The sequence below is a fragment of the Lithobates pipiens genome, unplaced genomic scaffold, assembly GCF_037356315.1.
Source record: "Lithobates pipiens isolate NorthernLeopardFrog02 unplaced genomic scaffold, aLitPip1_a1.2 Scaffold_22, whole genome shotgun sequence".
NCBI classification, from domain to species: Eukaryota; Metazoa; Chordata; class Amphibia; order Anura; family Ranidae; genus Lithobates; species Lithobates pipiens.
The window spans coordinates 123,921,632-123,939,628 of NW_027507784.1; the positions used below are offsets into that span (position 1 = coordinate 123,921,632).

Consider the following 17,997-nt stretch of genomic DNA (forward strand, 5'->3'; position numbering starts at 1 on the left):
TGAGTCATATGGTCACTGTCAAAGACTGATAATCAAGAGTATTAGTGGCTCTGCCCAACCACAGATCACACTATCTGACAATGCCCAGTAGTCCTGCTTCCAGGCATATCTTAAGCTGAAGAGACCCTTAAACTGATGATCAGAAAATATTAAACAGCTTTGCAAAATAAATTAGGCAAGAGGACAGAAAAAGGAGAAGAGATAAGATGTTGATCAATAATGTGTTTTGCTGAGGCTCTCTCAAAAACCCATACATTTTTTTTCAAGCAATGACAGATTGAGAAAATTACTGATTTCTTTCAACTACTCACCGCACAATGTCTCAAAGATATGGAACCCTGCTGGCAGAAGCTTGGCGATGCTCAGCACTTGTCCTTCCAATGCTTTGTCCACAAGCTGTAATAGTAATCAGGTAAGATGTTCAATAACAACTCTAACTTTGTCAATTTTACATGACAGATATATACTGTATATTTATGCAATCATTTGATCAAGATCCAGGCTACTCTCTCTTCTCACAGGATTCAACTGACAACAGCAGGAGCCAATAGTTTCCGCTAGGGATGCACCAAAATCTCGGTGGCCGAAAATGGTGTTTTTGGCACATTGCCAAAAGAAAAAAAATTGCCTATAATGGCTCTGAAAATTGCACATACACTGTAGCGGTGGGCGCACCAATGGGTGACATCATTAGCTGTTGACGGCGTGCATGTTCCTCATGGTTAAAACACTGGGATTTGTGAGCACGCTCCCAGCGGTTGAGACGCTGGAGTTAAGAGCACTTTGCCGGCAGACATTCCTTGTGGTTGAGATGCAGTTGGGACTTGGGAGATGGGAGCATACAGGGCTGCATTGGAGAGTGGCCACCGTCCCTCCTGGATGGCTATTGTTACTACTATTTGCTGGTGAACATTGCCACTGTCCTCTTAAACTAACTGAAAATCCAACTAGTATTAAAAAAAAAATAAAAAAAATAAAAAAAAGGGAAGAGGATTGGTTAAGTTTATTTTTTTATTTTTTTTATTTTATAGTTGCCTAGGGTTTAGTTTTTAAATATATTTTAGTCCTTCCAACAACCCCCTCTAAGATTCAAAATCCCACTACTATAGATCATTCTATGCTATTCTTCTGTGCTACCAGCAAAGGTGGACCATGTCTGCAGTGTGGAAATGATTTAAAGTTTCTGATAAAGACCCCAAATTTGCAATCTGCAAGTCTATGCTCAGCAGAAATTTTAAGAGGGGGTACAGTGCCAAGGCATTTTTCCAACAACAGGTTTGATACACCACCTAAAAACCATGTCATCCAGTTCAGCATACAGAATACAAGAAAACAGAACCACTTCCAAAAAGTTAATCAGGCTCAACACCATCTGTGGCCACAGTCTTCGAAAAGTTAAAAAATCTTCCAAGTGACAGACCCAAAGCCCGCGGCATTACAGATAAAATTATGGAATTTATTGCATTAGAGACAACCAGCCATTCTCTGTTGTGGAGGACATTGGATTCCTTAGGCTCATGCAACATATTGAGCTGCGTTACACACTTCCAAGCAGACGTTACTTTGCAGATACCGTCTACCCGAATTGTTTTGCAGTGTTAGAAAACGCGTTCATGAGATCATGACTACCGACATCATAGTAATTAGTTTTACTACCGACATTTGGAGTTCAGACGTCAGTCCAACGAGCATGCTTAGCCTGATAGCGCAGTGGATAGATGGCAAATTTCAATTGCAAAACATCCTACTTAACGCACGTGAGTTTGTTGGATCACATACTGTAGCAACAATATCTGATGCTTTAAAAACCATGCTTGACACTTGGCACATTGAGAAATCTAAAGTGTATTTGATTGTCCGAAATAATGTGCGGAACATGGCAAAGGCAATGGAGGACAGTGAACTTAAAAGCATACCGTGTACGGCACACACGCTATAATTGGCTGTGAATGGAGGGATTGCTGAGTCAGCGCACCATATCTGATAGCGTATCAAAAAGGAAGAAAAAAAAAGCACTTTTGTAACAGCTTACCTGTAACATCCTTTTCTTGGAGTACATTACGGGACACAGAGCCACAGTAATTGTATGGATTATAGAGGCACCTACAGGTGATGGACACTGGCACACCCTAGACAGGAAGTTTAACTTCCTATATAACCCCTCCCCTTACCGGGGGTACCTCAGTTTTGTAGCAAAGCAATACATGTGTAACCAGAAAGAGGGGAGGGACCTCTGTGTCCTGTGATGTACTTCAAGAAAAGGATTTTACAGGTAAGCTGTTATAAAAATCCCAATTTTCTTTATCGTACATCACGGGACACAGAGCCACAGTAACTACTGTATGGAATGTCCCAGAGCAATGTTATTTGAGGGGAGGGAGACACAAACAAAAGTATGTGCAATCAGACCTAAGGACCTATACGGCTGCCTGCAGCATACTGCGCCCAAAGGCGATATGCCTTCTTACATCCACCTGATAGAATCTGGTGAATGTATGGATTGAAGACCAAGTTGCGGCCTTGCAGATTTCAGCCATGGAGGCTTGGTGGTGCACTGCCCACAAAGCACTAACAGCTCTGGTGTTAGGTCCCCTTCAAACCATAAGCTTGAATAATTACTTGACAAATCCCCTTAGCAATAGTAGATTTCGACGCTGCCTGTAATTTTTTAGGACCTTCAGGCAACACAAACAAAACATCCGTCCAAATCTGAGCAGTCACCTCCAAATAGATTTTGACCGCTCTCACTACATCCAGAGAATGTAGAGACCTTTCTTCCGTAGAACCGAGTTCTGGAAAAAATTAAGGTAGAACAATATCCTGGTTTAGATGAAAACCTGAAACCAACTTCGACAAAAAGCTAGGATGAGGACGCAATACTACTCTATCCTTGTGAATGATTAAATATGGCTCTTTACAAGAAAGAGCAGCCAATTCTGATACCCTTCTTGCAGAAGATATAGCTACCAGAAAAAAAAACTAGCTTCCTTGTCAAAAGGACCAAGGGAATATGTCGTGTCGGCTCAAATGGCCATTTCTGTAATGCCAACAGAACTAAATTCAAGTCCCAAGGGTTCAGGGGTGACCTACCCGGTGGATTAAGCCACATTATACCCTGTATAAAGCTACGGACCAAAGAATGCATAGCAAGCGTTTGTTGAAACAATACCGATGCCAACCCCTGGATTTACACCAGGAAACATATGCCTTCCAGACTCTATAATAAATTGCAATGAAGCCAGCTCACAGGGTATCAATGTAGATATCACTGCCTCAAAGCCCACAATTCTTCAGAACGTGGGTTTGAATAGCCATATCGTTAAATTTAGCATTTGTAAAAGTAGGATGGAACACTGGCTCCTGCCATAGCAGGTCTGGACGTGGTGGTAGGTGCCATGGGTCCCCTACCACCATCTGTACGATCTCTGCATACCAAGATCTTCTGGGCCACAAGAACTACTGACTTTCCTGCTTGATCCTGCAAAGAAGTCGGGGTAGCAGCAGAATAGGAGAGAATGCATAAATCAGTCAGAACTGATCCCTCAGGGTCACCAACGCATCTGTTCCCCATGCGAGTGGATCCCTTGGTCTCGACACAAAGTTGTCGACTTTGCTGTTGAACCTGGCTGCAAACAGATCTACATCCGGGATCCCCCATCTCTGGCATATAACCAGGAAGATGTCAGGGTGAAGGGGCCATTCCCCCCGGGAACAACTGCTGGCGGCTCAAATAGTCCGCCTGCCAATTCTCTATCCCTGGGATGAAGATTGCAGATATGCATGGCACACGCTTTTCAGCCCAGGCCAGGATATGGTTTACCTCTTCCTTGGCTGCATGACTTCTGGTGCCCTCTTGGTGATTGATATAAGCCACTGCTGTGACATTGTCGGACTAAATTCTAACCGCATAATTCTGCAACCTGAACGTCCAGTCCCTTAGGGCTAGCTGCGCTGCCCAAATCTCTAGAATACTGATGGGCAAGGTTCTTTTGGTCCTGGACCATTTTCCTTGGACAGTTGCTTCTTCCAGGACTGCTCCCCAACCTGACATGCTGGCATCGGTTGTTGCCACCTTCCAGGTAACTGGTACGAAGGATTTCCCCTTCTGCAGATTCTTGGATATCCTCCACCAACTGAGGCTCTGGCGCACCTTTGGAGACAGATGCATTGGAAAATCTAGCGCTTAGACCTTCTTGTTCCAAGCAGAGAGGATACTGTTTTGCAGCAGTCTCGAATGAAACTGCACATAGGGTACCACTTTGAATGAAGCCACCATCTTTCCCAACAAACTCATGCGAAGACGGATAGAAGGACTCTTCTTCGCCCTGACAACCTGAACCAGCTCCTTTATGGCGCTGATCTTTGCCTGGGGTAAAAACACCCTCTTCTGGGATTTATCTATAACCATACCCAAGTACTCTAGTCTTCTTACTGGCTTTAAAGAAGATTTCTCTAGGTTTAGGACCCAACCTAGGTATTCCAGGTAGTTGACTGTGGTGACCATGCTTTGGTCTAAGCCCAACACCTAAGACACTGGCGAGTCAGTGTGCCAGTGTCCATCACCTGAAGGTGCCTCTTTAACCCACAGAGTAATTACTGTGGCTCTGTGTCCCGTGATGTATGATAAAGAAATTGTGGGTCACTTTAAGCATTCTCTGCTTGCTTATTCCATATTACAAGCTTTGCAGATACAGTTTGGAATGCCACCAAAACGACTGCAGCAAGATGTAGCCACTCGTTGGAACAGCACGTACTATATGCTGCAAAGTGTTTTCAAACTAAAGCACGTTTTAGCTGTATACATTGCAGATTACGAGCTTCCAGCGACACTGAGCGAACATCAGTGAATGTTAGTTGAAAATAGTTTGTCTCGATCTCCATTTAAACACTTAACAAAAGAAATAAGCTCAGCTGATGCTTGCATTGCTGAAGTTATTCCCTTGATTGCTTCACTGAAGCGTCTGCTAGGAAGAGAGGAAGAAACAGACCATGGCGTAAAAATGGCTAAAACCACTCTACTGGAGGCCAACCCTCTGTACTGCATTGCAACAGTTCTAGATCCTCTATTTAAAGAGCATTATCTTAATATGGGTAAAAAGCAGCGTGACAACCTGACTTGAGCAGGGAAAAGGCACTTTGGTGCCGCTATTACGCAGGACTGCCCCCATTCCCCCCGCACGCGGTCGTCTAGGAAGCTGTTGGCCCCACGTGAGTTACCTTGAACGTTAAAGCTGACCAAGTGTATCACGCGTGAGAACCTCTTACAAGAGGACAGACCAGTCCTCTACTGCACGAAATAGACTGCGGACTGGGATTACTCAGCCCAACAATCAGTTGACCTACCGTGCTGACCCGTCACCTGGTAAATACTCTCTCAATAACCTAATCAGTACCAAGTTAATTTATGACTGTTGACTATTCATGTTCTTGTTCCCACTACAAGTGAAAAACAAAAAAGGAACGACTGGAGTATTACGTATCAGCATTACCTACAGCAAATGTTTATCCTCTCTGTTCATTTTCATTTTTTTTCATTCTTTTACTGTATATCAAGCTGCAATACCTTGTCTCCTATAAATAAAGATTGTTTAAAAAAAAAAAAGCAGCGTGCATGGGAAAGGATACAGGCGCAAAGAGGTGATGGAAGCATCTGGTGAAGGAGTTTCGGGGAAAGTATACCAGAGAAACGGTCGCATACATGTGATGAGGGACACACTCCCTCAATATCTGATATGTTTGAAGAAATTTTACATGAATGCACCCCAGACCATAGCAGTGCCACAACTGCAGCTACCCAAAAGCTGGAGATTTATTTAGCTGAACAGCCTATTGCCTTTAGCGACAATCCCCTTGAGTACTGGCGCATCAACAAACAATGTTTTCCTTTGCTTGCACAGATTGCACGCAGATATTTATCTGCCCCAAGCACCAGTACAGAGCGCAAGAGACTATTCAGTCTAGCATCTCATATTCTTGATGAGAAGCGGAACCATCTCTCCTGTGAGAAAGCTGAACAACTTTTCTTCTTAAAGCGAAATCTGCCAATTTTACTGAAATAGATTAGAAATCAGTAGCACAAGCCAATTCATTTACTGAATATTCCAATTGGCTAGTGCCATTGATTGTTCATTGTAGTTCTTCTACAGTTTTTTTTTTTTGCACTTCAATTTAAAAGAGAACTCCAGCTTTTGAACTACATAGTTTGTTGTTGGGCCAAACTATGTCTCTAACTGAGCTGTCAGCCCGCTGCATATGCAAAACTGTATGTATCTGTGGCTGGCTTACCTACCGGGTTTAGGGGGAGACTTCCAGGAACATGGACTAGTCTACGGTCTGGTCTACAGCAGCAGCGCTCAGTCAATCACAGCAAGCAATGTGTTCTAATGAAATTGCTTGCTGTGATTGGCTGTGCGCCGCTCCTGAAGACCAGACTGTAGACTAGTCTGTGTTCCGGGAAGTCTCCGCACATACCCGGAACACAGTGCGGAATACTGTATGACTATGTATGCAACTGCAGCTACATACATATGTTTTATCACACATGCAGCACACTGACACTTTAGGGAGAGAACTTAGGGAAATTAGTTCTCATTTAAGTGGAAAAGAATACAATTTAAAAAAATAATATAGAATATACAGTGCCTTGCGAAAGTATTCGGCCCCCTTGAACTTTTCAACCTTTTGCCACATTTCAGGCTTCAAACATAAAGATATAACATTTTAATTTTTTGTGAAGAATCACCAACAAGTGGGACACAATTGTGAAGTAGAACGAAATCTATTGGATATTTTAAACTTTTTTAGCAAATAAAAAACTGAAAACTGGTGCGTGCAAAATTATTCGGCCCCTTTACTTTCAGTGCAGCAAACTCACTCCAGAAGTTCAGCGAGGATCTCTGAATGATCCAATGTTGTCCTAAATGACTGATGGTGATAAATAAAATCCACCTGTGTGTAATCAAGTCTCTGTATAAATGCACCTGCTCTGTGATAGTCTCAGGGTTCTGTTGAAAGCGCAGAGAGCATCATGAAGACCAAGGAACACACCAGGCAGGTCCGTAATACTGTTGTGGAGAAGTTTAAAGCCGGATTTGGATACAAAAAGATTTCCCAAGCTTTAAACATCCCAAGGAGCACTGTGCAAGCGATCATTTTGAAACGGAAGGAGTATCAGACCACTGCAAATCTACCAAGACCTGGCCGTCCCTCTAAACTTTCAGCTCAGACAAGCAGAAGACTGATCAGAGATGCAGCCAAGAGGCCCATGATCACTCTGGATGAACTGCAGAGAACTACAGCTGAGGTGGGAGAGTCTGTCCATAGGACAACAATCAGTCGTACACTGCACAAATCTGGCCTTTATGGAAGAGTGGCAAGAAGAAAGCCATTTCTCAAAGATATCCATAAAAGGTCTCGTCTAAAGTTTGCCACAAGCCACCTGGGAGACACACCAAACATGTGGAAGAAGGTGCTCTGGTCAGATGAAACCAAAATCTAACTTTTTGCCCACAATGCAAAACGATATGTTTGGCGTAAAAGCAACACAGCTCATCACCCTCAACACACCATCCCCACTGTCAAACATGGTGGTGGCAGCATCATGGTTTGGGCCTGCTTTTCTTCAGCAGGGACAGGGAAGATGGTTAAAATTGAGGGGAAGATGGATGCAGCCAAATACACGACCATTCTGGATGAAAACCTGTTGGAGTCTGCAAAAGACCTGAAACTGGGACGGAGATTTATCTTCCAACAAGACAATGATCCCAAACATACAGCAAAATCTACAAAGGAATGGTTCACAAATAAACATATCCAGGTGTTAGAATGGCCAAGTCAAAGTCCAGACCTGAATCCAATCGAGAATCTGTGGAAAGAGCTGAAAACTACTGTTCACAAACGCTCTCCATCCAACCTCACTGAGCTCGAGCTGTTTTGCAAGGAAGAATGGGCAAGAATTTCAGTCTCTCGATGTGCAAAACTGATAGAGACATACCCCAAGCGACTTGCAGCTGTAATCGCAGCAAAAGGTGGCTCTACAAAGTATTAACGCAAGGGGGCCAAATAATTCTGCACGCCCCACTTTTCATTTTTTTATTAGTTAAAAAAGTTTCAAAAATCCAATAGATTTCGTTCCACTTCACAATTGTGTCCCACTTGTTGGTGATTCTTCACAAAAAATAAAATGTTATCTCTTTATGTTTGAAGCCTGAAATGTGGCAAAAGGTTGAAAAGTTCAAGGGGGCCGAATACTTTCGCAAGGCACTGTATCATATGTTATGGTTACAGAAAAACTGAAAACAGAATAACGGCTTTCTGCCATAATTCTGTTATGGTTTTGTCGTTATTTAATAAGGGCGGCACAGTGGTGTAGTGGTTAGCACTCTCACCTAGCAGTAAGAAGGGTCGCTGGTTCGAATCCCAATCATGACACTACCTGCCTGGAGTTTGCATGTTCTCCCTGTGCCTGCGTGGGTTTCCTCCGGGTACTCCGGTTTACTCCCACAATCCAAAGACATGCAGGTAGGTTAATTGGCTTCTGTCCAAAAAAAAAATTGGCCCCAGTATATGAATGGGGACCTTGGATTGTGGGCTCCTTGAGGATAGGGACCAATGTGAGTGTGTAATGTACAGGGATGGGGATAACTGTACACACTCAGGTTGAACTGGGTGGACTGGTGTCTTTATTCAAACTTACTAACTATGAATAACAGTTTGTTTTGCACAGTAACTTTGCAATTAAAGGGATATGAAACGGAATAGGAAAACACACAGAGGTTGATTTACTAAAACTGGAGAGTGCAAAATCTGGTGCTGCTCTGTGTAGAAGGCTAGGTTAACCAATCGGCTTTTAGTTTTTTTTGTCAAAGCTTTGAACAACCCGAAGAAATTCGAAGCTCGTTGGCTAATATACTCAGCTGTGCTAAATTTTTCACTCTCTCCAATTTTAGTAAATCAACTCCACAATCTCTGGTGCTTGGAAGTGGGCCCAGACTTTTGCCTACATTTTTTCCCTGTTGGCTTCACTGGACATGCCTTGCCTTGATGCGCTCTAATGACTAGGAAAGTCAGTGGATATGCTGTCTAAAATAAAACAAAGACAGAGGGCGCACCGGCCTAGTAAATTATCTTAAGAAGGACCTCTCTTTGTTAATATTGTAAGTAATATACAACAAACCAACAGGTGTACTCTATCAACTTTGTCGTCAAAAGTACGTTTCCAGTCTACAATACATCATATTAAAGCTCAGAGTTCTGAAAAAAGGAGGGCAGAGAACTAAAGTCTTATTCCGCAGGGCTCAGCGCAGAGATCTCTGACAGCTGACACACCCCCTTCATGCAGTACACAGGAACAAAGCTGAGGCTGTCAATCAGATGGAACGCCCTCCCCTGTCACCATTTTCCTCTTGGTGTCAGGAAAACTTGTTAGAAGTGATTCATGCTGATGGCAGAGGAATATAGCAGCAGACAGAAACGACACTTAGTGCTTTTAATTGAGTACACACAATAGAGGGATATGCTTTTTTTTATATTTCATGTCTGAGGTTTACAACCACTTTAAGATAAGAAAACCTTAAGCCTTTACAACCAATTTAATGCAGCAAAGACAATTCCTCTGCTTAGGAAGCATCACCCAAATGACCCCCTAACAGAAAGGCATACTTTTTTAAATACAAACCCAATTCCAAAAAATTCAGGACACCGTGTAAAATCTAAATACATACAAAATGCAATGGCTTTGCAAATCTCATAACACATTTTATTCACAAAAGAAAACTTATCAAATGTTTAACCAGTTCCCGACCGGCGCACGCCGATGTACGTCGGCAGAATTGCACGGGCAGGCATACTGGCGTACAGGTACGTCCAATCTTCAATGCCGCCCTGCCATCGCTCGCGTGCCGGTCGGGACCCCGTGAGTCTGGCCGCGGGTATGCCCGCAGCGATCGAGTCCGCGGGACGGCTGAATGGAGGAAATGCAGTGTAAATAGCATTTCCCCATTCTGCCTAGAAACTAGTGACGCTGATCTCTGCTCCATGTGATTGGAGCAGAGATCAGTGTTCACTAAATGAAAGCCCAGCCCCCAATAGTTAGTAACACACCCCTAGGAACACTTAACCCCTACACTGCCACCCACTGGTTAACCCCTTCACTGCCAGTGTCATTTACACAGGAATCACTGCACTTATATAGCAGTGATTGCTGTATAACTGACAATGGTCCCAAAAATGTGTCAAAAATGACCGATGTGTCCACCATAATGTCGCAGTCACAATAAAAATCACTGATCGCCGCCATTATTAGTAAAAAAATAAAAAGATTAAAAAAAAATTATTAATAAAAATGCCATAAAACTATCCCTATTTTGTAAACGCTATAACTTTTTCGCAAACCAATCAATAATCGCTTATTGCGATTTTTTTTACCAAAAATATGTAGAAGAATACGTATCGGCCTAAACTGAGGGAAAAAAATGTTTTTTATATATTTTTGGGGGATATTTATTATAGCAAAAAGTAAAAAATAATGCGTTTTTTTCAAAATTGTCACTCTATTTTTATTTATAGCGCAAAAAATAAAAACCGCAGGGGTGATCAAACACCACCAAAAGAAAGCTCTATTTGTGGGGGGAAAAAAAAGGACGTCAATTTTGTTTGGAAGCCACGTCGCACAACCGCACAATTGTCAAGTAAAGCGATGCAGTGCCGAATCGCAAAAGGTGGTCTGGTCTTTGACCAGAAAAATGGTCCGGTCTGTACGTGGTTAAACTGAGAAAATCTGCCAATTAAAAAAAAAAAAAATAATAATAATTAAGGTAATTTTGAAATTGATGGCAGCAACGCATCTCAAAAAAATTTGGGACAGGGCAACAAAAATGGGCAAAGTAAAACCCCAATTCCATAAAAAGTTGGGACAGGTCCACGTTTACCATGGTGTAGTATCACCTCTTCTTTTAACAACACTCTCTACACATCTGGAAACTGAGGAGACCAATTGATGGAGTTTTGGGAGAGGAATGTTATCCCAATCTTTCATGAGCATATACTGCACTAAAACCTGGATAAATTAGCATTGACAGTGCCTATACACACATCAATGCACCCCCATACCATCAGAGATGCAGGCTTTTGAACTGAGTGTTGTTAACAAGCAGGAAGGTCCCTCTCCTCTTTAGTCCATAGAAAGCATCGTCATAGTTGCCAAAAAGAATGTCAGATTTTGGTGCATCTGACCACAGAACAGTTTTCCACTTTGCAACAGACCATTTTAAATAAGCTTTGGCACAGAGAAGACCGCAGCATTTCTGGATCATTTTCAGATATTGCTTCTTTGCATGATATTTATTTCAGGTTCTTGTATAGTGCTGTCAATTTATGCAGCACTTTACACCTATATATTGTACATTCACGTCAGTCCCTGCCCTCAAGGAGCTTACAATCTAAAGGTCTCTAATTCACATCCATACACATACTAGGGCCAATTTAGACAGGAGCCAATTAACCTACAGCACGTTTTTGGAGTTTGGGAGGAAACCGGAGTAACAGGGAGAACATGCAAACGCCAGGCAGGTAGCGCTGTGGTTGGGATTCAAACAGACGACCCTAGTGCTGTTAGGCAGAGGTGCTAACCACTTAGGTCACTCACTGTGCTGCTTTAATTTGTATTTTTGGATGGCACGGCAAACTGTGTTCACAGATAGTGACTTTCTGAAGCATTACTTAACCACTTCAGGACCGCCGTATTGCCAATGTACGTCAGCACAATGGCACAGGCAGGCACAATCACGTAGATGTACGTGATTGCCTTCCAGCGGGTGGGGGGTCCTATCGGACCCCCTCCCGTTGGATACGACGGTCCGGTTCCCTCCAGGAGCGCTCCGTGATGAGGGGATGGCCGTTCGTTTTCGGCCACCCCCTCTGGATCGCTCCTGGCCAATGAGAAGCTTCCTCCCACTGTGTATTGTTTACACAGGAAGGAGGAAGTGATGTCATTCTCCTCGGGGCGGTCTTTTTGACCGGACTACGAGGAGAAGACTAATAGTACGTGTGCACCAACACTACACTGACATGTAGGTACACACAGGCACACAAACCCCCCCCCCCCCCCGATTCCCCTCCCCCCCCAGTCACAGTTTCACTGATTGCATTGATCATTTCTTTACTGATCAATGCATTCAGTGTCAGTTGTGACAGTAAAAACTGTCAGGACAGTTAGTGTTAGGTCCAGGGTAGCCCCCTATCACCCCCCAATAAAGATTTAACCCCCTGATTGCCCCTAGAGTTAACCCTTTCACCCCCTTTTGCCAGTGTCACTAAGCGATCATTTTTCTGATCGCTGCATGTGTCGCTAGTGTCGCTAGGTAGCTAGTTATTTTTTTAGGTTCACTGCCAGGTTTTTATAGCGCTAGGTACCCCGATATACTACCCAATAATGGTTTTAACCCCCTGATTGCCGCTAGTTAACCCTTTCACCCCCTTTTGCCAGTGTCACTAAGCGATCACTTTTCTGATCGCTGCATCAGTGTCGCTAGGTAGCTAGTTATTTTTTTAGGTTCACCGCCAGGTTTTTATAGCGCTAGGTACCCCGATATACTACCCAATAATGGTTTTAACCCCCTGATTGCTGCTAGTTAACCCTTTCACCCCCTTTCACCAGCGATCACAGTATAAGTGTCACTGGTGACGCTGGTTAGCCAGTTAGTTATTTAGGTTCCCCGTCAGGTTTTTATATAGCGCCAGGGACCCCCATATACTACCTAATAAAAATTTGAACCCCCTGATTGCCCCTAGTTAACCCTTTCACCACTGATCACCGTATAAGTGTTACGGGTGACTCTGGTTAGTTTGTTTTTTATAGCATCAGGGCACCCACCATTTATTACCCAATAAAGGTTTAACCCCCTGATCACCCGGCGGGTGATATCAATTAGGTTTTAGGGTCAGGGTCTGCGTCGCCCCAGGCAGCGCTAGGTTAGTGCCAGTACCGCTAACACCCACGCGCAAAGCATACACCTCCTGTAGTGCTATAGAATCTGAACAGATCAATATCTGATCTGATCAGATCTATACTAGCGTCCCCAGCAGTTTAGGGTTCAAAAAAAACGCATTGTTAGCGGGATCAGCCCAGATACCTGCTAGCACCTGCGTTTTGCCCCTCTGCCCAGCCCACCCAAGTGCAGTATCGATCGATCACTGTCACTTACAAAACACTAAACACATAACTGCAGCGATCGCAGAGTCAGGCCTGATCCCTGCCATCGCTAACAGGTTTTTTGGTAGCATTTTATATTTAAATCCGGAAGGCAGTGCTTGGTTTTCGGGGTCCCGTACGTGGCTAGGCTCCCAAAAAGTCCCCCACATGTGGTATCCCCGTACTCGGGAGAAGCAGCAGAATTTATTTTGGGGTGTCATTTCACATATGCCCATAGCATGTGTGAGCAATATATCATTTAGTGACAACTTTGTGCAAAAAAAAAAAAAGTTTGTAATATTCCCGCAACTTGTGGCAAAATATAAAATATTCCATGGACTCAACATGCCTCTCAGTAAATAGCTTGGGGTGTCTACTTTCCAAAATGGGGTCATTTTGGGAGGTTTTGTGCTATTTTGGCATTTTATGGCCTTCGAAACTGTGATAGGTAGTGAGGAGTTAAATCAAAAATTTGCACCCTTAGAAATCCTGAAGGTGGTGATTGGTTTTCGGGGTGCCGTGCGCGACTAGACTCCCAAAAAGTCCCACACATGTGGTATCCCCATACTCGGGAGAAGTAGCGGAATATATTTTGGGGTGCAATTCCACATATAACCATGGCATGTGTGAGCAATATATCATTTAGTGACAACTTTTTGTAAAAAAATTTTTTTTTTTTTTTGTCATTATTCAATCCCTTAGGACAAAAAAAATAAATATTCAATGGGCTCAACATACCCATCAGCAATTTCCTTGGGGTGTCTACTTTCCAAAATGGGGTCATTTGGGGGGATTTGTACTGCCCTGCCATTTTAGCACCTCAAGAAATGAGATCGGCAGTCATAAATTAAAAGCTGTGTAAATTCCAGAAAATGTACTCTAGTTTGTAGACGCTATAACTTTTGCGCAAACCAAAAAATATACGCTTATTGACATTTTTTTTACTAAAGACATGTGGCTGAATAAATTTTGCCCTCAATGTATGACTAAAATTTAGTTTATTCGATTTTTCTTATAACAAAAAGAAGAAAATATCTTTTTTTTTCAAAATTTTCGCTCTTTTTCCATTTATATCGCAAAAAAAAAAATCGCAGAGGCAATCAAATACCATCAAAAGAAAGCTCTATTTGTGGGAAGAAAAGGACGCAAATTTCGTTTGGGTGCAATATTGCATGACCGCGCAATTACCAGTTAAAGCAGCGCAGTGCGAAATTGGAAAAAGACCTCTGGTCCTTAAGGTGTTTATTGGTCCGGGGCTGAAGTGGTTAAGAATGGTACATCGTCTCAGTTTAAACATTTGCTATGTTTTCTATGTTCTATTGTGAATAATGGGTTTATGAGATTCGTTAATATTTGCATCACTTTTATGTAGATTTTACACAGTGTCCCAACAAAAGAAAAGCAACAGGAAACAGGTACATGAAAGTGTAATGAGCCTGCAATGTAGAACAACGAGATCACCTCAAAAACTGTTTTTCTCAGGTCTGCCACAGTCCCGCGTCGATCTAAAATTATCTCCAATGTGCTGTCTCCTTGGGAGACCATCGGGTGTAAAGCACCATTTTCGAAGTAATAGCAAGATGAAAGGTGAAGATGCAGGTTCATCCGATGGGCTTCTGCGTCAGCATCCTTCCTGCATGGGTGTAAGATATAAACAACATTCATTTTGTTGGCTCCACACTTAAAGGGAAAACCCATGTTTGTGAACCTTATTATTATTACAAATTCTGTCTGCTATCATTTACTACAACTTTTATAGCCTTTTCTATACCTTCCAAATAGAGTAAGTTTTAATAACTGAGAAATTAAAATTACATTTCAAAGGTTGGTAATATGTATACCAATGTATCATTTTTTTTAAATGAGGTTTCATGAAGAACTGTCAATAAAAATGGAAATGCATATTTCACTGTGAAATATAATTAAAATTTTCCATTTAGTGTCTCCTGTTCAACCTGTGCCGGAGGTGGATTTCCTTCCCCCCCCCCTCGCGCCCCCCCCCCCCCCATAGCAGTCATTAGGCTGTGGGGATGGGTATGGCTCCCAGGTGCTGTGCCTTCTGTATCGGTAGGCTCCTCTCAGCAATGATATTTGTGCGCCCCCCCCCTTGGGTTGCTAGTGCTCATACCCTATCAGATGCGGTCAGGAGATCCTGCCGTCCCCCATGGGGGGTGGGGGGCTGTTAAGGATGGATATTACTGTCTGTTGATGTTAAAGATTTGATGTCCTCTCGGATACTCATGCTATGATATCTATGTGCCTTACGATTGTATTATACATGACTGTCATGCTGCTACTGTCTTGCTTTGTTATCACCTTGTTAAAAACAATAAAAATCTTTCTGGTAAAAAAAAAAAAAAAAAAAAAAATTCCATTTAGGATAGAGTAGAGACTAGTTAAAACCCAGTCAAAATGTTTTTTTTCCATTTGTGTCCCATTCAGAAAATTTCTCTTCACTTCATGTCCTGTGGACACAATAAGGTACCCCTGACGTTGCAAAAACATAATGCTTAGGGTGGAGTTTGTGGAGTGATGACATTATGCCATAAACCGTGAGTTGGCTGAACTGCAATCTAAATAAGATAGTGTTGCTTACATTGCTGCTTACATATGCTAAGCAATTTTCACTTAGTGCACAATTATTTTGTAATTTTGCAAGTGCTTTTTTTGTGTATGTGCATTAAACTTTTTTTTTTTTAAGCAGAAACACTATGGTCTTGTCTTGTGTATTTGCCTTATATGATGATGGAGTTTTAAAAGACAATTCATACTACACGGTGATACATTATTGTATGTACTAAAGCGCTGTAAGACCTTGTATAACATGAGGCCCACCACAGAGGGCGAGTCTGTATCCAAAAAGGTTAGAGTGATTACTGAAGGATGAGTGTTAGAGGACTGTTGCATTCTAGTTGATATTTGTGCAATCCATGTATTAAAGGAAGGCATTTTTTGCACAATTGTGTGAAGCACATGAAGCACTGTGTATAAACGTTGGATGATAACATTTTATAAAAGGTCATATGCACTTTATTTATTTTTTATCATTTATGCATTCTAGGTATAAAGTTATCACTATCTGTGCTCTAAGCCTAAATTAATAATTGCACAAGGTTGGTTTATATAATATATACACATATACATATATATTTATTTAGTTTTGTAAGGTAGGTACTATTGCACAATATATTAATATTTTTCTCTCAATCTTTTGTTTTTCGCATTAGGCACATTGTTGCATTTCATCTAACATAATTAGAGGTGGAATACCTTATTATTGGGAATCATACAATATATTAGGAATGCCATTAATTTGGGTATTATACAATTCATACCAAGCACGTATCCTGTTTTGTCTATTATACTGTAATAATTGTTTTGCTGCTCCATTTGTGATTAATGCGGCCAACGTCAATGTTGCAGTACAAAAACTAAGCTTGGAAGGGGGCCACATACAAAAAAGGGTAAGGAATATTGGTTTCAGGCTGGGTTCACACCTATGCAAATTGGATGTGGGTTTCCCTGCATCCAATTCGCATAGCAGGAGATTGTGACCGGCTCTCTATGGAGCCGGGTTCACACATCTGTGTGGATTATGTAACTATAACATTTATGGTAAAAGCAAAAATGAAGATAAATATAAGAGCGGTCACTGGTGATCGCCTCCTGAAAATGTTTGTTGCCTGGCTGTCTCTGCATTTCCTGTGTTTTGAGTTACCAACCCAGAATAAGCATGCAGCAACAGAAGTCAGAACTCTTAATCTTCATAACTGTCGCATGCCAGTGACTCAACATATTGTAATCAGAGGATGAGCCTAAAAGTAAAGTGTCTAGCATTTTCAAGATAAATCATCTATCTCAGAACAGTAAATAAAAAATAGAATGTACTTCTGCGCTACGAATAATGAATAGCTGTGTGATTATATATTTAAGGTTGCTGCTGGACACCAACTGTTGGAAAGGTGGAGAAATATCAAAAGATGAGACGCTACCTTATATCAATCATACATATAATAATGATTACCTAGCAATATGAACAATAAGTGCACAGCGGTGAGCCCTAGTGGGAGTAGCAAATATGATACTTCGAACTTTATATAAACAGAACACAGTTCATATGAGAAGTGGAATCAGCAAGCTATCCAGCCGTGAATAGATGGCAAGTAAGTGAAAGATTGCAAATAAGGGCCAAACACCAAGTGGACCCTCCACCAGTCACATGCGCTCACCTTCCCCTCTTAGGGTCACAATTTAAGATGTCTTTTTATGCTCCCATCAATGGGCTCCTGCAAGAGTGGTCTCCCGTAGGTGATGGCAACAAATGGATAAAGAAGGAACTAACATAGTGTAGTATTGTAAAAGTTTAATAAAAACAAAACAAAACAAAACAAAAAAAACACACAACTGTTCCACTCACATGCACTAGTCTTGGTGCATACAGGTGATGAACTTAGGCATATACAGATCAATCCCTGGGGTCACAGGATCATCCGCAAGTCCTCAGCTCTGCTGCCCTCCTGGGTGATCGTATGCTTCCTAGGACAGCGCAATAATGTCACAAGCCCCGCCCTGACGTGTTTCATCACCGCACATGTGACTTATTCAAAAGTTCATCACCTGTATGCACCAGGGCTAGTGCATTTTTAAACGTGAGCGTAACAGTTGTATTTTTTTTTTTTTTTTATTAAACCAAGTTTACAGTACTACACTATGTTAATTCCTTCTTTACCCATACAGTTGCCATTGCCAACGAGAGACCATGCCCATACAGTTGTGCTCATAAGTTTACATACCCTGGCAGATTTTAT

At 42.1% G+C, this 17,997-nt stretch overlaps 1 protein-coding gene across 1 annotated transcript in view; it reads right to left on the reverse strand.

Moving 5' to 3' along the window:
- USP40 (ubiquitin specific peptidase 40) overlaps nucleotides 1-17,997 on the reverse strand; it is a 148,661-nt gene that overhangs the window by 71,348 nt on the left and 59,316 nt on the right. Inside the window, exons 13-14 of the mRNA XM_077448206.1 lie at nucleotides 14,651-14,822; nucleotides 312-396 (exon numbers count right to left, since the gene is read on the reverse strand). Of these exons, the coding sequence (XP_077304332.1) occupies nucleotides 312-396; nucleotides 14,651-14,822 (257 nt within the window). The remainder of the gene's footprint in view (nucleotides 1-311; nucleotides 397-14,650; nucleotides 14,823-17,997) is intronic.